This window comes from Opisthocomus hoazin, chromosome Z (assembly GCF_030867145.1).
Source record: "Opisthocomus hoazin isolate bOpiHoa1 chromosome Z, bOpiHoa1.hap1, whole genome shotgun sequence".
NCBI lineage: Eukaryota > Metazoa > Chordata > Aves > Opisthocomiformes > Opisthocomidae > Opisthocomus > Opisthocomus hoazin.
This window is the reverse complement of record NC_134454.1, coordinates 5,106,699-5,130,013: the sequence shown is the minus strand read 5'-3', so window position 1 is coordinate 5,130,013 and position 23,315 is coordinate 5,106,699. Positions and strand designations below refer to the sequence as shown.

Here is a 23,315-nt window from a genome sequence, read left to right as displayed (position 1 = left end):
CGGCCGCTGGGGAAGCGAGCCGAGAGAAAGGTGAGGCAGAGACCATTCGAGGGCTGGGCGGTGGACAGCGTGCCACGAGGACGCTTGCTGCCTGCCGTCAGCTCGCACGGTCATACCATCACCCAGAAACGGGAACGTGCCTTTTTTAATTTTGATCTAGGAGACATAATCTAGGAGAAATCCAGGAGAAACTCAGGGGGAGTCAAGAAAGAAAAGCTGCAAAGTGGTCACAATCTGAGGAGTGGGAAGGGTGGTGGGCGATGCTGCCGCCGGGTGCTGGGCAGCGTGGGCGCTTCCCGACCGGCTCCCCAGCTCCGTGCCGGGGGCTCTGGGAAGAGATGGCTGCGGCGCGGAGCCAGGACCAGGTGTGAGCTGGCGCTGCCGGAGCTCCGACAGCTCCCTGCCACCGATAACTCATTGATGTTCCCAGTTGGGACCTGACCAAAGGGCCCATCGCGGAGCGGAAGCCGAAGATCCAGATGTTTAATGATGTTACCGCACGTTTTGGGAGAAGGGGAACATCTGTCGCAGAGTAGGAAGGAAAGCTCTCGCTATTTTCCCTGCTGTCTACTCTGAAAGAGCTCTTCCTGTAGTTTTGGCCCCGGAAAACACTGTTATCTACAAATAGAGATTTTCTAAAGCCATTTGGGGCTTTTTTTGTAATGGGCCATTGTTTCTTTACGACTTCGCATCACATCAGGCCAAAAATGTGTGAATTTCAGGTTTTGATGTCATTTCTCATAAAAAAAGTTGAACTGTAATGAAGGAAAACAAAAATAAAAGAAAATGCAAAAAGCAAAATACAGTGGAAAAAAGAAAACGTCACTGGCATTTCTTCAAAATACAAGTTGTCTGGTTTCGAGCTGCTTCATGAAACTGGCACATCCAGCAACAGTGAGGAATATCACTCACGGAAATCCTGTGAGAATCAGCAAGGCCAGGGACTGCCTGCGCTGCCACCGGCTTGACACCTGGCTTGGGATTTTCACATAGATGTGGCTAAAAAGTGAATTCAGTGAGGGCATGAAAGGACTGTCGGGGTCCCGCTGGAGTCTTCCTTCTTTTCATCGTACATTCTTTGCAATAATCTAAATTCCTTGAACTCAGCCCTGTGATGACACCGTAACTTTTTGTAGAACAAACTCCTAAATAAGGCTTATGCATCAGCAATATCACTCTGAAGAGGGGACATATATGGGTTATCCCCTCCCCAGCAGGTTTTGTTTCTGGCAGATGTGGGTCCAGACCTGGTGGCCTTCCCAGAGGTGAGCATCATCCTTGGGAAGGCTGGTCCTGGGCCGTCGAGGCTTGGGGATCTGCACGAGGATGGAGGGTTTGGAAGATCATGGCGGAAAGCCAGCAAGTGCTGCTGCAGCTGTGATAATTGCAAAGTCTGCAAGTGATGTGGGACATTGGGTGCAGGGTCCTGCACCACCTCCCCAGGTGCAGAACCCTGCACTTGCCCTTCTTGAACTTCATCAGGTTCCTCAGTGCCCGGCTCTCCAGCCTGTCCAGGTCTCACTGGATGGCAGCAGAGCCTTCTGGTGTGTCCACCACTCCTCCCAGTTTTGTGTCATCAGCAAGCTTGCTGAGGGTACGCTCTGTCCCTCTGGGCCCCTCACTCCAAGAAGGACATGGAGGGGCTGGCGCGTGTCCAGAGAAGGGCAGCGAGGCTGTGGAAGGGGTCTGGAGAACAAGTCTGATGAGGAGCAGCTGAGGGAACTGGGGCTGTTCAGTCTGGAGAAGAGGAGGCTGAGGGGAGACCTTCTCGCTCTCTCCAGCTCCCTGACAGGAGGGTGTAGTGAGGTGGGGGTTGGTCTCTTCTCCCAAGTAACCAGTGACAGGACGAGAGGCAGTGGCCTCAAGTTGCATCAGGGGAAGTTTAAATTGGACATTTGGAGAAATTTCTTTGCTGAAAGAGTGCCCAGGGCAGTGGTGGAGTCCCCATCTCTGAAGGTATTAAAAAACCATGTAGATGTGGCACTTCAGGACATAGTTTAGCAGGCACGGTGGTGTTGGGTAGGCGGTTGGACTTCATGATCTTAGAGGTCTTTTCCAACATTGATGATTCTGTGATTCTCGGATTCTGTGATCCAAGGGACACCATCATATTGGTGGTCCCTTCTGTGGCATGGGTAGAGTAGGTCTGTGATGCTTCTTGGTTGTGTTATGAATTATGTCTTTGATACCAAAGCAGTGGTGAAGCGGACTTGTCAGTGCCCTTGAGTGTGGTGTGGACTCAGCAGAACCCCAGCCCCTGGAGGTGGTAGTGTCTGGGGAGCAGGAGGTGGCCCTGTGAGCCCTGGTGATGTGTGTGCTGTGCCCGCTGCTGCCCTTCAACCCCTGTGCCCGCTGGGCTCCTCCGCTGTGTCCCATCTCCCCTCTCATGCAGCTCCTGAAGCCATTCCCCGGGAGAGCTGCGTCCCCAGCAGCTCGGCTCCAAGCGTGTGCTGGGCAGCCGTTGGACAACGATTGGACTTAATCTTCTTGGAAGTCTTTTCCAGCCTTACTGATTCTATGGTTCTATGATTGTGTGCCCCTTGGAGTGATGCAAAGCCGATGCTCCACAGCGTCACATCACCCCGGGGCTCGCAGACAGCTCCTGTGGTGCCGCTCCGGGGTCCCCCGGCTGCAGCAGACTACAGGGCGCTGCCCACCGGCCCCCTTCCACGGTGGGGACGGCCCCGTCGCTGCTGTGGACATGGAGCTCCAGCCCAGTGTCAGCCCCCCGTGCTCGCCGCCCTTCCTCTGGCCCGGCGCTGGACCTGGCCCTCGGCAGCACGGCGGCAGCGGGGACCCGGCATGGGACCGTGCGGGGACGTGGGGCTGGGTGGGGTGGGCTGGAAGCGTGGCGTTCGGTCACCCCTCCGGGACAGCGTCCTGACCTCTGCTGCCCCGTGGACCCCTCGGGGGGGTAGGGATGCCCCGCAGCATCGCTCAGCATCGGGCAGCTCTGCCCCGTCGTCGGAAGCGCTGTCCCGACGGGACTCTGTTCTCTGACCTTTGTAATTATTCCTGTCCAATCTTTCTTCATGTTTTCTTCTAATTATTTCTCCCTTTCTTCTCTCCCTCTCTTTTTTCCTCCCTAAAACTCCACCACTCCTCTCCAGTGTATTAAGGATGTGAGTGAAATTGATGGCTGGAACGTCTCAAGTCTTTATGATGATGAATGGCTTTCACTGCCAAAGCTTTTATTGTCTGTGATTTGGGAAGAAGGGGAGCTGATTTATCGTGGCCGACTGTCACGCCGTTTAATACAGTTATAAATCCTGACGCCATGACGGGCACCGTGGGCCCGGGAACCTCCTCTGGCCGCTCTGCTGGTCCCCTTTTGTCTCCCCACTCGCCGTCCTCAGCTCTGCTCCTGCGAGGGCAGCGGGCCGGCGGAAATCTGAACCGGGCCAATGGAATCCTGGGGTGCATCAAGAAGAGTGTGGCCAGCAGGACGAGGGAGGTTCTCCTTCCCCTCTACACTGCCCTGGTGAGGCCCCATCTGGAGTACTGTGTCCAGTTCTGGGCTCCCCAGTTCAAGAAAGATGAAGAGCTACTGGAGAGAGTCCAGCGGAGGGCTACGAGGATGATGAGGGGACTGGAGCATCTCTCCTACGAGGAAAGGCTGAGGGAGCTGGGCTTGTTCAGCCTGGAGAAGAGAAGGCTGAGAGGGGACCTTATAAATGCCCATAAATATCTGCAGGGTGGGTGTCAGGAGGATGGGGCCAAGCTCTTTTCAGTGGTGCCCAGCAACAGGACAAGGGGCAACGGGCACAAACTGAGGCACAGGAAGTTCCGTCTGAACATGAGGAAGAACTTCTTCCCTCTGAGGGTGACGGAGCCCTGGCCCAGGCTGCCCAGGGAGGTTTAGGAGTCTCCTTCTCTGGAGATATTCCAGCCCCGCCTGGACAAGTTCCTGTGCAGCTTGCTGTAGGTGACCCTGCTTTGGCAGGAGGGTTGGACTGCGTGACCCACAGAGGTCCCTTCCAACCCCTACTATTCTGTGATTCTGTGATTCTGTGAGCTCCCGTGAGGAGTGCGCCTGCCGAGGGCTGGGCGAGCCCTGGGCACCTCACCCAGACCGGGGAGGGCTGTGCAGCCCCCGGCTCTAGGGGCGGGTGGAGATGCCCCACAGCCCAGACCCAGGCACGACTGCGGCGTCGGGATGTGGTTTAGCGGGCGCGGTGGTGTTGGGTTGACAGGTGGACTTGATGATCTGAGAGGTCTTTTCCAGCCTTACTGATTCCATGGTTCCGTGGTTCCATGGTTCTATCCCCTGGTCCTGGCATCGGGGGCTGCTCTGCTCTGCTCACACTGGAATGCGGCAGAACGGGAATCTCGCTCCGCGGGTTGGGATCAAAATCACAGAATCACAGAATCACAGAAGGGTCGGGGTTGGAAGGGCCCTCAGTGGGTCATCTAGTCCAACCCTCCTGCCGAAGCAGGGTCACCTACAGCAGGCTGTAGAGGATGTCGTCCAGGCGGGTCTTGAATATCTCCAGAGAAGGAGACTCCACAGCCTCCCTGGGCAGCCTGGGCCAGGGCTCCGTCACCCTCAGAGGGAAGAAGTTCTTCCTCATGTTCAGCTGGAGCTTCCTCTGCTTCAGTTTGTGCCCATTGCTCCTTGTCCTGTCGCTGGGCACTACTGAAAAGAGCTTGGCCCCGTCCTCCTGACACCCACCCTGAAGATATTTGTCAGCATTTATTAGGTCCCCTCGCAGCCTTCTCTTCTCCAGGCTGAACAAGCCCAGCTCCCTCAGCCTCTCCTCGTAGTGGAGATGCTCCAGTCCCCTCACCATCCTCGTAGCCCTCCGCTGGACTCTCTCCAGCAGCTCCTCATCTTTCTTGAACTGGGGAGCCCAGAACTGGACACAGTACTCCAGATGGGGCCTCACCAGGGCAGTGTAGAGGGGAAGGAGAACCTCCCTCGACCTTTGTCTGCTTTGTCCATGCTCTCAAAAAGACGCGTTGGCTGATGCCTGGATATCCTAAGTGCATTTTTTACTGTGTTTTAGTGATCCTGGTGTAATGAGGCAAGGCAGCTGTAGTTTTTGCAGGCAGGAGCAACGTGGCGCTGCTTCCTATGGCTGATGCTGTCGTCGCTTGGCAAAGCTCTCCTCTCCCCGGGTGTCAGCAGGGATGACCAGACTGTGCCGGAGCGCAGGCAGAGCCAGCTCGTTGCCCATGTCACCTGCTCGACAGCTCAGCAGGGTCCAGACATGAGACCCAGACGAACCGGTGCTGGCACGAATGGCATCTGCCATTTTTTTGACAGAAAAATCACATTGAAGCATTTTCGATCGACTCAATACTTTCCTGGGTAGAGATGGAGTATGTTCAGCACAACATGAAAGCTTTTCCTGGTTCATATGGGAGTCATGGTTCCACATCTCATTCTGTGCTCTGGTCTGAACTCACTGGACGACACTTTCCGTAAAGTAATCCATGCGTTTATTGTTTTCTGAACTGCCTGTTCTGTCAGTGGAGCCACACATCTGACTGTGTTGTGGGAGATGGTAGCTATGCACCAGGCAGCTAGGAATGAGATGGGACTTGGGAGTAGCAACTTGGTCCTGCTGCTTCACAGGGCAGTTGAGCAATGCAAGTCTTGGCAGTGATTTCAAACAAGGTGTTTCAGGTTCTTTCAACCAAAGACAATAAAATATTTCGATCTTGACAATGAAAAATATTTTGACAGAAAAATACTGAAACCCAAGTATCTCAACATTTCCAAAGCTTCACTTTTTCCATCCCGTAGAATGCAGGTGAAATGCCTGATTTCAGCTTTTCGTCTTATTCACAGAATCACAGAATCACAGAATAGTAGGGGTTGGAAGGGACCTCTGTGGGTCACCCAGTCCAACCCTCCTGCTCAAGCAGGGTCACCCAGAGCAGGCTGCACAGGACCTTGTCCAGGCGGGTCTTGAATATCTCCAGAGAAGGAGACTCCACAGCCTCCCTGGGCAGCCTGTTCCAGTGCTCCGTCACCCTCAGAGGGAAGAAGTTCTTCCTCATCTTCAGACGGAACTTCCTGTGCCTCAGTTTGTGCCCATAATCCATTCCAGGATAGAAACTGCATTCTTACAATGTCAGAAGAGTCACACTTGGGTTGTCGATCTGGACTTTGCTGAGCCCTAATTAAGATGTTAAAATCTAGGATGTAAATATTTTTTGCTCTGAGGAGCGGAAAACTGCTGATGACATTAGCAATGATCCCTGGATTGGAGAAGTCTCCATCTCAGATTAATTCCAGATGCAGATCATAAATACTGATTCTTGTGAGGTGGAAGTTTCCCACACGGGTTGAACGTCTCCACAGAACGGACAGGTGGAAGCCGTCGGTTTTTCTTTCTCTGTGCTCACCAACGAGCTGAGCAGCAGCCGGGCAACGCGCTGTCCCTGCTCCCATGCCGGGGGGCTGCGGGGCCGTGCCCACCCATGCCAGTGCCCGCAGGGCTCCTCTGAGCTGGGAGGTGTCCGTTGGGGCTTCGGCAGCTCCCCGCGCCCCCGCCATCGCCTACCCTGAGCCGGGCTGGATGCGCTGTGGCCTCGAGCGGCGAGGTGACCTGCCAGCGTGTCGTGAGTCTTTGGGACGGGAGTTGGTGATGGCTTCCAAGGGCGTGGGGTTTGCGCCGAGAGGGGTCCGGTGTGCCCGCGCGCCGCAGCGTTGCCTGTGGGCAGCGGGGTCTTCTGGCTGGGAGCCCAGGTTAGGTCTGGCCGGTCTCAGTGCCGATGGAGGACGCTCTCCAGTGTGAGCTGCTCCGCTGTCCTCCTGGCCTGAGCCAAGGCTTTGTTCCACCAGAGCGGGCTGCAGAAGAGGGGGTGTGCGGGACCACCCGCCCTCCTCAGGGCTGGCTTCCGGGTGACTGTCCCTCTTGTCACCTGCCAGATATTTGCCAATGGGCTGAAAGTGCAAGGCGGAGAACATGCTGGGTTTTCATATCTTGGAGAGTTGCAGGTTGGAAGCCAGCCACCTTTCTCCATGCGTGTCCATTAGTTTTCGGGAGCATCGGTGGCTCCGCAGTGACACACTGCCGGTGCTCTTGGTTTCATCCCATAGCGGGTTTTTTTCGTAGCTCCGGTGTCTGCAGCCCTGTTACAGCGAGAGGCGTTTGCAATCCCTCACAAACTGGTACCAGTTTTCTAGTCCTCTTGGTTGTGAAGAGAGGCTGGAGAATACCTTCTGGGTGTATGAAAAATTCAAACGCTGGCCAAGAAACAAAAGGAAAAAAGATCTTCTTTTTAAACACCTTGTGATAACTGTTGCTCTTGCGATTTTGGCGGTGCATTGAACAGCTAGCTCTGCATTCGAAGGAACAGCGGTCCCTCGGACCACAAACTTTCCGAGCTGACGGTCCTCCTGGCCGTCTTGAAGCTCTCCGGCAGCACGGTGATTACGGTGGAGACAGCCTCGCAGAGCCTGCTGTGCTGCTGTTATTAGAAGTATTGCTGTGCTGCAGAAAGGAAACAACAATAAAGGGAATATGTTGCTTCTGCATGCGTTAAGAGCACTGATCAAACCACATGAGATCCCATTTCAGACATAATGTGCATTGGAGGGCAAAATTAGATTGAGAAGTAAATGGAGCCTAAAATTTCCATAGCTTTATTCGTCAGAAAGCTGTTTCATTGCGTAGTTTAATTCTCCCAGTTCTTTCATTCATTGCATGTAGTGTGCTGGCTGGAGTGCGTTTCAGAAATAATGGGATGAAAAAACCCATCTTTAATTTGGCAGTGGCTGTGAGGTGTGAAAGGGCCGCTCAGACCTGAGATCAAGGGGATACGAAATGCGGAAGCGTGTTACACAGGAGCAGAAAAGCAGCCGGACTGGCACTTTCTGCATTGTAGCAGGAAGCGGTGTTTTGGTTTAGGATTTTCTTTTTCTTTGGCTTTTGGATTTGTTTTCTTTTGTGTTTATTGAAGTCCTGACCTTTTTGAAGTTGGCTTTGTTATTTTGGTTTCAAAGTAAAGTTTCGTTTCATTGCTGCTTATAAAATACACTGCACTATGAACTGCACTTGTCCAAAAAATAGTGTTTCCTAGGCTAAGATCTTCCATGGAGGTAGGCCCATTATTTTTATGTGAGATTTCTGCTTTCTCCTCTTTTACCATGTCTGTTTGACAGGAGGAGGCTAACTGGTCTCTCAGACAAGTAGACACATGGGGTTTTTTGCCTGTGAAGGCAACACTTGATGTGATTTCCAAACTAACACAGATTTCTGAGCAGAGCCCTCGACCTGCGGCGAATCCTGTTTGAAACAGTGACGACTGCAGGTCGGTGTAATTGGCACCAGTGGTGTGACCAGAGCTGGAAGGGAAGCCTGTCTCCGTCCCACGCACGCCTCAGCGCATCCGCGCTTCCAGGCTGCGCGTCCCTGCTCAGCTTTGCTTCCAGAGCCCGTGGAGGATGGCTTGCCTTGCCTCATCAGTTCCCACACACTAATTGTCTGCAGCGTTGCCTCTTCACATCTTGCATTATGAGCTGTGGAAGTGCGAACGGGGGGACGTGCCCGTTTTGGGCCATTTTCAGTGAAGCCTCTGTCCCCTCCTCACTGTCACCTGGGCAGGAGGATGCCAGTTCTTACCGTTTCACTTATTTCCATACAAATAGGAGGTGTGCCCAGACCCGAAACTTGTTTCAACATTTCAGTGTGAAGTATGCTGTAATCTTGGCTTTGAGATCTTATTTTGCCCACCAGCAGACACCGTCATGTCGGGGCCAGGATGAGCTGCCTTCCCCTGCTCTGAAAACTGGGGTCTGGGGAGATGCTTCTCCTCCACACTGGTGGAGGCACCGAGCCCTGGACCCAGAGACAGTCGGGGCTCGGCCACGCTCAGATGGCAGGGTCCTCATGCCCCCGTAGTTCTTTTTGGGGTCCTCAGGAGGACTTGGGCTGGGCGCACGCAGGGTCCAGCCTCCCTTGGCTGTGGCAGAGCCCTGCGGACCCCTCAACGTGTGCCGAGTCATATTCGGAGTGAAGGTCTTGGGGCGGGGAACAGGCTGTCCTGTCCTGCAAAAGTATTCAGGATTTTTACTTTTTTCAGGTCTCTTTCCTAGTGAAAAAAAACCCAAATCTGAGGAATATTTAACAACTGAAAGTAGCAAACAAGGTAAAAAAAGCCCGGAGCAGTGTGCACCTCTTATTTTCTCTTGGACCACTTTTTGTATCTACTCTCAATAGTTTACTTTTTATATGTAGAGAAGTCATTCCAAGTGGGATCTCTTTTTTTTTTAAAGGAAAGCTATGGAAGATCAGGTGTTCTAACATCTTCAAAGCTCTTCCCGGAAGCTTTTGCGCTTAAAACGCCCAACTGAAGAGCCTCTCCACTTGCATAAACTCCAGGTTTCCACGATTCAGGAGGTTTTGGGCATTTCTGTCTCAATTTAAAGGTTTTATTCCAAAAGGTGTTGGCTGATTGGCATAAAGATGAACCTGATGGCCGTGCTCTGCTGCATCCTCCTCGCTGTGCCCTGGAGGATGCCCCAGCGCCTGCCCCACGTGCCTGGTCCTGAGCCACGCGGCTGGGCACACTGGCTTTTATCTTCTTCTTTTCTTTCCCTAATTTTATTTAATGAGCTGACGTTGCCGACGTTGAATGAAGAGGACTGGAAGAAGCCCACAGTGGCTTTCAGCGAAGGGCTGTGTCAACAAGTGTGCACACACACCGTTGATGGAATAGAGCAGTGCTGGAGGACAGGCGAACCCCCAGGACCCCACTTCATACAGCACTCAGCTCCTGCGTCGGTCCGGCTGCCTGGTTGGCAGCACCCACAGCCTGGAGAACACGTCTGGGCGACCTCAGGAAGTCATGTGCTTGCCCACTGATCTAAGCCATGTTTTTCTGCGCTGATACGGCATCAGAGCACGTTTTTTCCATAGAATCATAGAAAGGTTCGGGTTGGAAAGGACCTTAAAGATTGTAGAATCATAGAATTAGTAAGGTTGGAAAAGGCCTCTAAGATCATCAAGTCCAACTGTCGCCCCGCCACCACCATGCCTACGAAACCATGTCCCTAAGTGCCGCATCCACATGTTTTTTGAACCCCTCCAGGGATGGGGACTCCACCGCTGCCCTGGGCAGCCTGGTCCAACGCCTGATCACTCTTTCAGGAAAGAAAATTTTCCTAATATCCAATCTGAACCTCCCCTGATGCAACTTGAGGCCATTGCCTCTTGTCCTATCACTGGCTACTTGGGAGAAGAGACCAACACCTGCCTCACTACACCCTCCTGTCAGGTAGCTGTAGAGAGTGATCAGGTCTCCCCTCAGCCTCTTGAACACCCAGTTCCCACCCCCTGCCATGGGCAGGGACCCCTTCCCCCAGCCCAGGGTGCTCCGAGCTCCATCCAACCTGGCTTTGAACCCTGCCAGGGACGGGGCAGCCACAGCTCCTCTGGGCAGCCTGGGTCAGGGTTTCACCACCCTAATGCCTCACCACCGTGGTCACCGTGCTTGAGCAAGCGCTGGTCGGTGCTCGCAGCAGGGCAGGCCTGGCTGCAGACTTTTGGGGATGTCTCTGCTCCCCAGTAACTGCGGTGTTGGCGGGTTTGAAGCACACAGGAGCTGTGCAGGGACGAGCGCCCGTGTGTGAACCGCAGCCGTCCCGAGATGCCCTCGTGCTGCTTGTGCCTGCTGCTCCGCTGCTGCTCTCTTGGGGGGGGTGTGGGAGGGGAAGGACCCTGCAGAAGGGGTTTAATGATGTGCACACCACTGGGTGTCCTCCTGCAAGGTCTCATGCTTCTTGTGCTGGCCTCCATCTGCCCTCTGTTCCCCTCAGAGCCCTGCTGATAGACGGAGCGCCCGCCACGGAGCATTGTCTCCTTGTATCTGGTGGTGCTGTGTGCCTGGAGTGTGGTGGGACCTTCTCCAGCTGCCTGCGATGCTCCCCACACTCCCCATGTCCCTCTGCACACACTGCTGGGCACCCAAGAAGGGTGAAGAATGTCGCTGTGAGGGTGATGGAGCACTGGAACAGGTTGCCTGGAGAGGTTGTGGAGTCTCCTTCTCTGGAGATATTCCAGACCCGCCTGGATGCGGTCCTGGCAGCCTGCTCTACGTGACCCTGCTTCAGCAGGGGTTTGGGCTGGGTGACCCACAGAGGTGCCTTCCAACCCCTGCCATGCTGGGATTCTGTGAGACCTGGCCACACCGTGCCTTGCTGCGCTGTCTGCCTGCTGGACCCACGCTGGGTGGGTGAGGAGAAATCTTGCGAGGCATGAGGGTTTCACTTACCAGGAGCCAGGGAGAGGTTAAATTATCCTGATGCTTCTACTACATGGCCAGTTGTTGGCCACACAAGTATTGGGGTAGGGGTGGGTTCTTGCAGAGACGTTGTCCACCTGCGATGTCTTTTCCTAGGCTCTGTACAGATGTCCCCTCCAATACTTTGTGTGTGAGCGTGCGTTAAACCAGAGGCCAAACCAGGGAATTCTAACTTTGCATGTGTTACAGGAGGGGGAAGAGGCTCAGGTGGGCTTTGGAGATCAAGGGGGATGACAGGGTGCAGCTCAGCTCAACTCTGGGGAACAGCCTTCTGGTACTAGCAACGTTGAATAGTGCATGGAAAGCTGGACTGTTGGGTTGTGTGGAGAGCGCAAGAGCTCTGTGGCTGCAAGGAAGCGGGGACAGGAGTTTTATGCAGCAGCAGCCAGGAGAGGTTGTCCAGACAAGACGAGGCCGAGGACAACGCACTCTGCAGCTCCAGGACTTTTGCTCAGAAGTGGCGGAGGAAACAGGCTGGAGTGTTCGTCTGTACTTACCCGCTACGTTTTTGCTTTACCAGAAAGTACTGATCCTCCTTCCTTTTTCTTTTTCCCTGCCCTGCTTCTTCTTTAAAAGCATGGTGGTGTCAATGGTAAGAGTAGGAAAGACACCTGCAATGAAGGGCAGCTCCAGCCTCCTTCAGACATCTGCCTCTGCCTTGCAGGTGATGAGAAAAACAGACCCACATCTGCAACCCCTGCTTCAGCGCAGCGTGCTTAATCTGAATTTTATGGCTGTGATAGCAGGTTACGGTGCCGCTGTCACAAGCCCTTGCAGCCCCAGTCACGGTGGACACTGCGCATTTCAATGCCTCCTCCACTAATCTTTCCCCCACTGCTCCCGTTCCCTGGCTGCTAATTTCACGCAGGCACTTAAACATGATGGATAATTGTGTTCTGCTTATCAATGTTTAATTTAAGGGCTGTTCCATCTGACCTGGATGCCCTCTGCAAGAGCTATGCCTCATTATTGATTTCGTGGTCACACCTGTGACATTACCTGCTTTGTAGGAAGTAGACTTTGACATTCCTGTGAGGCTTTGGCAGCCAGAGCTAATTGTCAGAAGAATAATCGAGTCAGCAAAATCATTACAGGTGATCTGTGTGTTACCACTGTTTTATCTGCCTCTAATTAGGTGCAGGAGAGGTAACTCATCGCAGCAAGCGTGCCGCACTGGGTTTGATGTCCACAAACAGAGCGAGACGAGCGCAGGAGGGAAGTTATTCATTAGCGGCGGCGTTTCGGTGCGTCGGGGTCCTGCGCCGGCGGCGTCTCCGCTGCCGCCGTGATGGGCGAGACGCGATCGCGCGGGCGTCGGTGGGATGCAGCGTCTGAGCCTTGCTTGGGCTGGACCCGACGCCGGGGCACGCGTGGTGACGATGGAGGTGCCGCGCTGCTGTTGCTGCCAAGCGCGAAGCAAGGTTTCGTGTGGGATGAAACCAGATAAATTTTTTAAAGACGCGGCTCGTCTCTGGTTCACAGAATCACAGAATCACAGAATCACAGAATAGTAGGGGTTGGAAGGGACCTCTGTGGGTCATCTAGTCCAACCCCCCTGCCGAAGCAGGGTCACCCAGAGCAGGCTGCACAGGATCTTGTCCAGGCGGGTCTTGAATATCTCCAGAGAAGGAGACTCCACAACCTCCCTGGGCAGCCTGTTCCAGGGCTCCGTCACCCTCAGAGGGAAGAAGTTCTTCCTCATCTTCAGACGGAACTTCCTGTGCCTCAGTTTGTGCCCATTGCCACTTGTCCTGTCGCTGGGCACCACTGAAAAGAGCTTGGCCCCATCCTCCTGACACCCACCCTTCAGATATTTGTAGGCATTTATAAGGTCCCCTCGCAGCCTTCTCTTCTTCAGGCTGAACAAGCCCAGTTCCCTCAGCCTCTCCTCGTAGTGGAGATGCTCCAGGTTCGGGGTGCTCCACGGCCCCATGCCACCGCGCTGGGCAGATGCTGGGTGCGACAGGCGTGTCCCCTCGCGGCCGGGGAGCAGGAGCCGGGTGGTGGGGCCCGTCAGGTCCTTTTCCTGCCAACGGGGTTGTGCGTTTGGCCAAAGCGTTTTCTTCAGGATGATGATTGAAACAACAGGGTTAGCATTATCAAATTCTTCACTGGGCAAAGGAAGAGCTGTTCTTAGTGGGAGCTGGATTTTTCAATATAGAAGTCAGTTCTGGTAACAGGTTTGACCGAAATAGGCTGGAAATTTCGGTTTGCTTGCGGAGATGAAGTGGCTCCTAAAACACATCTCCGCTGATTACTCATTTCTGTTTTCTCCGTTGTTAAGTGAAGGCGTCCCTGACTGTCAGGCACCGCTCCCTCGCTTCGGGGTAGCCGGTGCCTGGCGCGGCACGGGGGGCTGCCGAAGCCCATCGGTAGGAAAGCGACACATGCTGGCCCTGGGGGCAACGGGATGGTCCCACACAGGTCCCACCAGCACAGGTCCCTTCCCCTACTAACAGTATTTGCAGGCACTTGATGAAGGCAGTGCCATGTGCGTGGGCCAGGGACCGGACCTCAGGGGCAGGCGCTGGCCTTCTCCCGTTATGCTGCGGGGTGCTGGAGACCACGCGAGGTCGTTTTGGAGGGAGCACAGCTGAAAGCCAGGTCCCACCCATCCATCTTGGCTGCCTTTCGGAAGGGGTTTGCCGATGCGGCTGGTGCACGGCCATAGTCGTTACGCAGCATCCCTTGTGCAGCCAGCATCAGGGTTCCTCATGTGTGGGGGCCTTCAGCAGGCGTGGTGGTGCTGGGTTGGTGGTTGGACTTTGATGATCTTAGAGGTCTTTACTCTGTCCAGTTCTGGGCTCCCCAGTTCAAGAAAGACGAGGAGCTACTGGAGAGAGTCCAGTGGAGGGCTACGAGGATGAGGAGGGGACTGGAGCATCTCTCCTACAAGGAGAGGCTGAGGGAGCTGGGCTTGTTCAGCCTGGAGAAGAGAAGGCTGCGAGGGGACCTGATATATACTTACAGATATCTGCAGGGTGGGTGTCAGGAGGATGGGGCCAGACTCTTTTCAGTGGTGCCCAGCAACAGGACAAGGGGCAGTGGGCACAAACTGAAGCAGAGGAAGCTCCAGCTGAACGTGAGGAAGAACTTCTTCCCTCTGAGGGTGACGGAGCCCTGGCCCAGGCTGCCCAGGGAGGCTGTGGAGTCTCCTTCTCTGGAGATATTCCAGCCCCGCCTGGACGCGGTGCTGTGCAGCCTGCTGTGGGTGACCCTGCTTGGGCAGGGGGTTGGGCTGGGTGACCCACAGAGGTCCCTTCCAACCCCTGCCATGCTGGGATTCTGTGTGATGCTGTGATCCTATGATTCTACGATTCTGCGAGTGGGACGGTGCTGGGAGCGCCTGCCGAGCCCCTTGCACGATCCTGCGGGCAGGTCACAGTGTGACGGTACAGGAGCATCTCTTCACCCCTGCTTCGCTTCGCATAGACCTCCCGAGCTGGTGGCAACTTCATGTCTGCCGTAGGCGTGGAGCAGCAGGGAGAGGCTTGGTTTCCCCTGGCGCAGCCCGCGGCGCGTCTCGGAGAGGAAAATCTCCGGCCTCGCTATTGCAGGGGACGGTTCTGAGGCAGCGGCAAAGGGGCTCTGCAAGCCCCCTCCCCACCACCTGCACCCCCTGCATTTTCTAATGTATCCTTTGCAGTAATTAATTACCTCTCCAGTGGGTTCATTTCTTTCATACTGTTACTGGCAATCAGTGAGATAAAGGGGGAAAAAACGCGTCGGTGCCCTGTGGTATTGAAAGTGAAGGGTTTTCACACTGTCAGGGTAATGAATTCTGCAAGGGTTTGAAGCACCTGAGCTTGGGGAAGTCCTCGTGTCATGTGTCTGGGAGTGACAACCCCCGGTGGTTAATTACTGCCACGGATGAGAGCTGGGCTGATAGCAAAATGAGATAATTTCATTAGTAGTTAAATTTGAAGTTAATTGGATTCAAGTTTACACACGATGGTATACAAAGACACACTTGGAATCGCTCTTTGCCGCCGTTTCGTGGTTTTTTTTTAAAAAGGTAGGTGAGCTGAAGAGCGCTTCTGAACTGCTCCCTCGTTTTTCTTCTCCACGGTGTGGGGACAGGAGCCCTTTGCCACCGCACACTGCTCTTTGCCCCAGCCAGCCTGGGGCAGATTGTGCAGGAGTGGGGACACTCGCCGGTGGCCGAGCCCTGCTTGCTGCCTCTGCTCGGAGGGGTGTTGCTGACCTCTCCTGCATTTTATGGAAGAAAATCAATTATTTGCACTTTTTTTTGAGAAACAGTGATTTTCTTCCAGTGTGAGCACGCTGGCGGCTCCTGGTGCATGCAGGGACGGACACGCGTTGCGGCCTGCCCGCCCAAGGCGGCTTGGCTGGTCTGTCCTCCAGTCAGCTGGCTGCCCAGGGAGGTGATGGAGTCACCACCCCTGGAGGTGTTCATGAGACGTGTAGACACGGCACTTTGGGACATGGTCTAGTAGGGATGGTGGTGGTGGGCTGACGGTTGGCCTTGATGATCCACATCAAGTGGGTGATGATCCCACACACAGGTCCTTTAGACCCTCTACCCTAAGACCTTTCTCCATCCTTATTGATTCCGTGATTCTGTGATATTTGTGATTTCTTCTTGTAGCACACCTGTTTGAAATGTGTTTGAAATGTCCCATTGCTCAGCATGCTGCAGCGCTTTCAATCCCTCAGACCCACAGCCGCTCACCAAAGAAGTGGTGGACTTTTTAGCTCCATTGGAGAGATGGAAAGGTGGAGAGCTGGAGAGGGAAAGCTGCTTGTCTGCAGCGGTGCTTAAAACTGAAAATGCACTCCCCGCCTCTGTCTCCAGGATGGAGGCTTCTCCAGTCACGTTGACCTCAGGTCTCTTCCACTCTGCATCTTCGCTTTTTGAAGAGGGGTTATTTGCCTGCTCCTGTGTGATGCGGTGGCAAGGGTTGTGGAGCACATGTAATTCCATACTCACGTTTTTAGTCCAGACACCAGTCTGGTGTTACTACCATTTTTATCCGATCTCCATCAACCTGCTTCAAACCAGTCTCTGGCTTATTTGCAGTCCTGGTGGATGGTGGCACTTCGCTCTCTGGCTTGTAGAAACAGGATGCTGCAAGGAACTGGTGTGCCACGTGGCAGCAGCGGCAGGCCACACTCGTGCCGTGGCAGCCCAGCTCCTTGGCATCACACCTAGCTGCTGGACTGTCTCCTCAGTCTCCAAATACGTTGACTCCATCTGAAGGCTCCAGCTCCTCACCTCCTGGCCTTGGCAGCCTGGGCGTGGTGTATGAAGGGATGGAGCTTCACTCCACTGGTGTGGTGAGAAGCACCTGTGGCAAGGTCACCTGTGGAGGAGACAGAGCTTGATGGGTACCCGGCCATGACAGAGGGAAGGATGTACTTCCTGTCCGGAGAAGGACATTGCCATTCCCGCTTGAAGAGCAAGGACCTATTCTGCCTTCAGTAACACAAGCACAGTGTATCATGTGCATTTTGAACACAACCCCCCTCACACGGGTTGACTACACCCTCTCCCCTAACTTTCTCCTTTGGGTGCTGGGTGAGCAATGGGTCCAAGCCACCTTGCTGGTGGACCAATTGAAGATGCTCTCCAGCAGTGTGGAGGAGGTCAGCGAGGTGGCCTGGAGGAGGCGGCGGGTTAAAGGAGAAGGCAAGATCTCCTTCTCTGGAGGACCATCTCTTGTCCTTCACCCTGCTGCCTCCTCCATGCTGAAGGGGCTGAAGGAGCTGCCCTGTGTTCCCTCCATCATGGAGGCGTGCCGCCTGTGGGCCAGCAGATACCGCTGAAGGTACCACCACGTCTGGGGCTACCACCCTCTCCATGTGGATGGCACTCCAGTCAAGAGTTAGCAAGCTATTTGGGTACCTGAAGCTTTAGGCAGTGGGCTCATAGTGTGGGCAGAAGATGTTTCTGGAAAATCCCGCTAGGCTCTGCTTCGATCGTGCTTCTCTGTAGGCTCGAGCTGCCAGCTGGGCAGCTCGGTTCTTCACGATGCCAGCAAGGCAGGGAGGGAGGCAGCTCTTCCCACTGCCACCCGTGCCCCATCTCCAGCTTTGCACATCTAAAATACCCTTAAAAAAGCCCAGATCAAAGATAGCAAGGAATAAATGTGTCTTCAAGAACATTGGTCTCTGTGTCTCTCTGGCCCACTGCTGAAATGCAGATGTTCATTTGCTCTTGGCTGCTTCGCTCATGGGGGGTAGGAACACCCTGGGGTGGAGGCTGCTGCTTATCCTCTCTTTGTACCATGGTTGTTGGCATTTATCTGAAATAAATTATTTCAGTGCAATTGAAACTTGCCAATGTTGGAGCGAAACCTCACGGAGGACAGGGATGCTCCACCCCTGTTTTTTGGGAGGAAGCACGTCAGATGCAGTTGGGAGAAGGAGGTGGGGTTGCAGCAGTTGCAGCTGCGCCCTTGGCTTTTGCCATCCCCTGCCCAAGCCCTGGCTGCAGTGACACTGCTGTAAACATTTTAGTTAGCAGATGCCAGGACATTTAATGTGGAAATGGGGTGCGGTGGAAACCAGACTGGACTGGTAGAACAGACCATTAGTGATGTCTTGATCTGTGAAGAGGCGGAGATCCTACTTTTCTTGGTATCTCCAGTGATGGCTGTGTTTCTCAGTGCAGTTGACAATGATGCTAACTGTGCTGGGTGTGACTGTGGCTTTAGAGAAGGTGAAAAATTCTGTAGTTTTTCAATATATTGAAATAAATCATAAGGCAATGGGTTTTTTTAACTAACGATTGAAAAGTGAGGACTGGGGAGCGGTCAGTGTGGGGCAGGACAGGAGAGCAGCTCGCTTGTTGGCCCACAGACCTGGGCACCATTGGGAGACGAGGCGTCAGGCTGCTCCACCACACTGCCGAGGAAGGGAAGAGTGGTGGTGGCCCTTTTTGGGTCAACGGAGGACTCGTGGATGGTGGTACCGGCATGGAGGTCAGGCTGTGACATGCTCATTTGCTTGAGGGACAGCACTAAGTCAAGGGCTGCCAGCGCTGTGGGTGAAGTTTGCTCCTGCAACCAAATTTAAGTAGATCGCAGATACTTTTGCCTTCCCCAGGCTGTAGAGATGACAGAAACAGAGTTTAATTTTGTGTGGGAGAGAAGGAAGCAGGGCAGTGACGAGGGGAGAACATTTTAATCTAAAAGAGCCATTTTCTGCCTGCATTGAATAATTAGAATTCATGATGCCCTTCCATAAGGGATCTGCCTTCCCCCTAGAACTGAAGAGCAAATTAATCAATTGTTTTGAACCTTAAATTCTTTCAGGATGTGGATGCACCATAAATATTCTGTAGGAAGGGCCTGAGAGGAACGGCGCGCATCCCGATTTGTGGATGCGGAGCGCCGAGGAAAGTGGGGCATGTGCTGAGAGATCGCTGCAGCGATGCCGGCGTGCCAGGCGCTGCCGGAGCGTTCGGGCGCGGACCCCTTCGTCTGGCGGGGGCGGTGGGGAAGGTGGGCTTCGTGGCCGTGGCCCGGGGGTGGTGAGCAGCAATCTGCAATAACTTGCGTTAACTTGCGTTAATAACTCTCGTCTCATCAGATGAGGTCTCATTTCTTTGATGGTAACGAAAAAAAGAAGGATTTTGAAATTTTATTTTTAGATCGGTTCGAAATGAAATTGTGGCTCAAAATCTCTGCCAGCCAAAAAAATTAAAAAATGGTTTTGGCTCGTGGGAAAACGTTTAGTTTCAACCTCTCCAGGCTCTAGAGACTTGAATAAAATGCCATCGTAAAATCAGATACCTACAGAAAAAAATTTGAACACAAGGATCTGCACATTTCTTCTTGTCAGTGGTGCTGAAACCAACAAAGTCTCACGACTTTTCTTGCTGATCTGACATGCCACTGGCCGTGGTGTCCCTCGGTGCTCCCTGATGGCAGCTCGTCCCTGGATGAGGCGTCTGCCCGAGGGTGCCGCGGCAGTCCACAAGACCATGGGTGGGCTCCATATTTTAAACTTTCTTCACGTCTCAGTGCCTTGTGTTTGTTCTTTTTTTTTTCCAACTGTCTTTAATACGAGATAAAAACAATGTCCTGCTTTGTATTTAGATATCTGCAAACCGTCAGCCCGCGCGCTGTGATTTTCTGGAGAGTTTTCTGGGAAAGCGTCGTTAAGATCAGCGTCATTTCACGTTTCACTGTTTCTGACTTTACAAATCTGAGTTTTGGAGGCATTTGGGAATAGGGGCAAGCAGCCAGAGTTCAGGCGGGCGCGTTCCTCTCCCCGCAGAGCCCTGCTCTTCCCCTTCCTGTCCTTCACTTCGTCGGAGCTTTGTGGCAGCTTGTAGGGAAAGCAGAACTGTGCCTGCCCTCCCTGCCAGGCTGGAAATCCCACGCTGGTCCTCGCAGAGCCGTGATGACAAATGCGTGGCTGTGTTCCGGGCACTCGGGGAGATGTAAAACCGTGTCCGCTCGTCGCGATGCTCACGCGGTGATTTGTTGGTTTGATTCCTCAGGTCGCGAGCTGGCAAGCACGACCCTCCCAGGATACCCTCCGCACGTCCCTCCCGCCGGACAGGGCAGCTACTCCGCTCCGGCGCTGACAGGAATGGTGCCTGGTGAGTCTTCAAAACGGGAGGGGGGAGGAAGATGGAAGGAACGGGAAAAGACAGCGTGTCAGGAGGAGAGCGTGGCAGTCTGCGGATGCTCTGCGACGACGGGGAATGGGAGGTGTGGAGCGGTCCGAAGCGTGGGAGACCAGGCTCCCCAGCGCCGGAGGTGACCCAGCCTCTAAAGCAAAGCGTTTGCACTGGGATGCTGGAAGAGCCCTCAGCCTCCCTGCTCTGGAGCCTGGGGACCGCTCCGTTTCGGACTGTGCCAGGCCCTTCCCAGTCGACACAGGATTTGCTCCAACCTGCCTGTTTTCTCCGAGCACACTGGGTCCCTCCGTGCTGTCCCAGTTTGCTGGCACTCAGGGGCTGGACATGTCCTGTCCTCAACACTTCTCTGCGCAAAACTCCATGGGACACTGCCTTGTCCACGGGCCAGCGGCTCGCCTGTGTGGGCAGCAGGACCGGGGTGGGCAGAGCAGGGTCTGCAGGAGCACAATGTTGTCGGTGCAACCCTCCATCACTGTTGGTCCCGTGCTGGGACGGCGACGTCAGGGTGCTGGCAGCGAGCAGCGGTCGGGGCGCGGTGGTGGGAGCACCGAGCGGGGCTCGCTCCTGCCCGGGCGCCGGAGGTCGGGTACTGCTGGAAATCAGCACATTTCTTTCAGCTTGAGAGAACTGCTGGGATTTGTCCCCAGACTTTGCAGCCGGTGGTCTGGACATGACATATGAGGGAAGGTGGTACTTTGAGGGCTGAATACGCATGTTAAAAGTCATGACTCTGGCCCCTAAGTATCACATGATTCGAAAAGTGGTGATAACTGCAGGATTCTCTTTCTTTTCCCTATTTCCAAGCCCTTTGGGTCATATGAGCCAGCTCTTCAGAGCCATCAAAGTCAGAAAGTTACTGAGGAAAATGCCCCAAAGTGGTATTTCATGTGTAATCACATTGCCCAGGAGGTGGTGATTTAGGAAAAAATACTCATAATAGGAAAGTGGGATTTGGTGGCAGTGATTTGATGTCTAGGCTCTTCTGAGGTTAGGCTTTGTTACCAGCTTTGATTATGTTCTGCAAATTGAGTTCTACTAGGTCGCTAAGGAGTGAAGAAAAAATCAGGCATCTTATGTGTTTATCAGAGTTAGAAACTGGCTACGGAAGTTAGATCGTATGTTGTGCAGAAACCCGTCTTTAGCCGTAAAATGCGATCTCAGGAAGAGTTGCTGCAAGGGTACCAGGTGCGGTTTGTGAGAAGTGAGAATAAAAAGTGAGCACCTGAAAGCAAGTCTTGTTTGAAAAGACCGTGAGGTTTGGTCCGTGTTTCGCGCCGTTTCTCGCGGACGCACGGGCATACAGACACCGTTATGGGTCCGTTTCTTCCGTCCTCCCGCCGGGCCTGCCTGACTTCGGTGGTGTTGCTGGCTGCTCGGCTTGAACTTGAGTTGACTCTTCAGCATGGCTGCAAGCTGCGATCACGCCTGGAAGTGTGGGGAGCAGCGGGCTCGGCTGGCCGTGTCCCTGCCCGGGGGGCCGACGCCGGTGGTCCCCCTCGCTCCCGCCCCGTCCCTGCTGGGCTGGCTCTTCACCAGTGCCTGGAGCCCTCCTCGGTCCGGTGGCATCTTCCTGCGGAGAGCCAACATCTGAAAGCCTGGGTGCATTGGGTGCTTCATTCCTGGGGAAGATGGTGGTTTAGAGGCATTCACAGAATCACAGAATCACAGAATAGTAGGGGTTGGAAGGGCCCTCTGTGGGTCATCTAGTCCAACCCTCCTGCCGAAGCAGGGTCACCTACAGCAAGCTGCACAGGATCTTGTCCAGGCGGGTCTTGAATATCTCCAGAGAAGGAGACTCCACAACCTCCCTGGGCAGCCTGGGCCAGGGCTCCGTCACCCTCAGAGGGAAGAAGTTCTTCCTCATGTTCAGACGGAACTTCCTGTGCCTCAGTTTGTGCCCATTGCCCCTTGTCCTGTCACTGGGCACCACTGAAAAGAGCTTGGCCCCATCCTCCTGACACCCACCCTTCAGATATTTGTAGGCATTTATAAGCTTACATTCAGAAGCCTTGTGGGAACCTACTGCCTTCTTTCAGAGCACCTTTCTCTGAAATTCTGGCTGTGAGCCCCAGTCTCTTCCCCAGTGAAGCGTAATACTTGCTCTTCCTTCGTTTTTGGGGATTTTCCAGCTGTTCAGGAGCAGCTGCCAGGGTGGGATGGAAAACCTGCAGGATGTGAGTCTTGGCACTGCTCAGCCAGAGGAGATGCGGTGAGGATTCGGTGATGTAGAGTCGTCTGAGCTGATTTTCCCGGGTAATAGATTTTATTTTTAACTACACATAGGCTTGTGTGACCCATTATATTGAGTAAGTGCACGTTCCCCTCGCTGGTTCCTTTAATAACAACCTTCTGCTCCAGCTAGTGTGAAGGTCAGCTGCAATTCCTGTAGGTTCTCCTTCTCATTTAAGTGAGAATTTGCTAACTAGCATCCAAAATACCTTCTCAATCCTCCTTTGACTCCTGTCCTTCGCTGGATCAGTTTCAGAGCCTTGCTGGGAAAAGCACCGCAGTCCCCGAGGAGCTGGCCCAGAAGCGGGCAGTGGAGCTGCTCTGGTGCCGTTGGCACGTCCTGGCTCGTTCTGAAGTGACTCAAATCGCTGTGCCCGAGCAGGGACACACGTTGTTCTACCGGGTCTCGCGGATTTGTTTCATAACCTGATGCTGCTTCATTGTAGTTTTCTGCGCCTCTGCTACAAATGTGCTTCCTTGATAAGATTTTTAATCGTTCCATGAATTTCTGCTCCTAATTAAGCAATTGTGTGAGTTAAGTGCTTAGAGACGTGGGAGAAATGTATACACGGGAAGACGTACGTGGTGTTTTGTTGCGTGCTTGTTGCTGCCGCCGCCGCGTGTGCTGCTGTGAGCAGACCCGTCCCTCGCCGCGGCGCTGGGGATTGTCCCCGTCTGCGCACGCCTGCGGCCGCCCCGCTCCCCGCCGTGCCCCAGCTGGAAGCGGGAGCTCTACGGGTTCAGCTGCTCGCTCTGTGCTTGTCTCCTCTCCGTCTCTCCCAGTGCTGAGGGGAGATGGAGAAGAGGAGGCTGAAGGGAGCTACCTGGAAGGAGGTTATGGTGAGGCGGGGGTTGGTCTCTTCTCCCAAGTAACCAGTGATAGGATGAGAGGAGATGACCTCAGGTTGCATCAGGAGAGGTTTAGATTGGATATTGGGAAAAATGTCTTCACTGAGAGAGAGCAGTCAGGTGTTGGCCCAGGCTGCCCAGGGCAGTGGTGGAGTCCCCATCCCTGGAGGGGTGCAAAAACCGTGTGGATGTGGCACTTCAGGACATTGCTTAGCAGGCATCGGGGTGATGGATTGACGGTTGGTCTTGATGATCTTAGAGATCTTTTCAACCTTAGTGATTCTATTATTCTATGATCTTTAAGGTCTCTTCCAACCCGAATCACTCTGTGATTCTACAGGAAAAGCGTGGTCTGATGCCGTATCAG

General features: G+C 54.0%; 1 protein-coding gene across 2 annotated transcripts in view; it reads left to right on the top strand.

Annotated features, from left to right (window-relative positions):
* PAX5 (paired box 5) overlaps nt 1-23,315 on the top strand; it is a 142,630-nt gene that overhangs the window by 86,259 nt on the left and 33,056 nt on the right. For both annotated transcript variants that reach the window (XM_075410740.1, XM_075410741.1), the window contains one exon: nt 19,727-19,828. In XM_075410740.1, the coding sequence (XP_075266855.1) occupies nt 19,727-19,828 (102 nt within the window). The remainder of the gene's footprint in view (nt 1-19,726; nt 19,829-23,315) is intronic.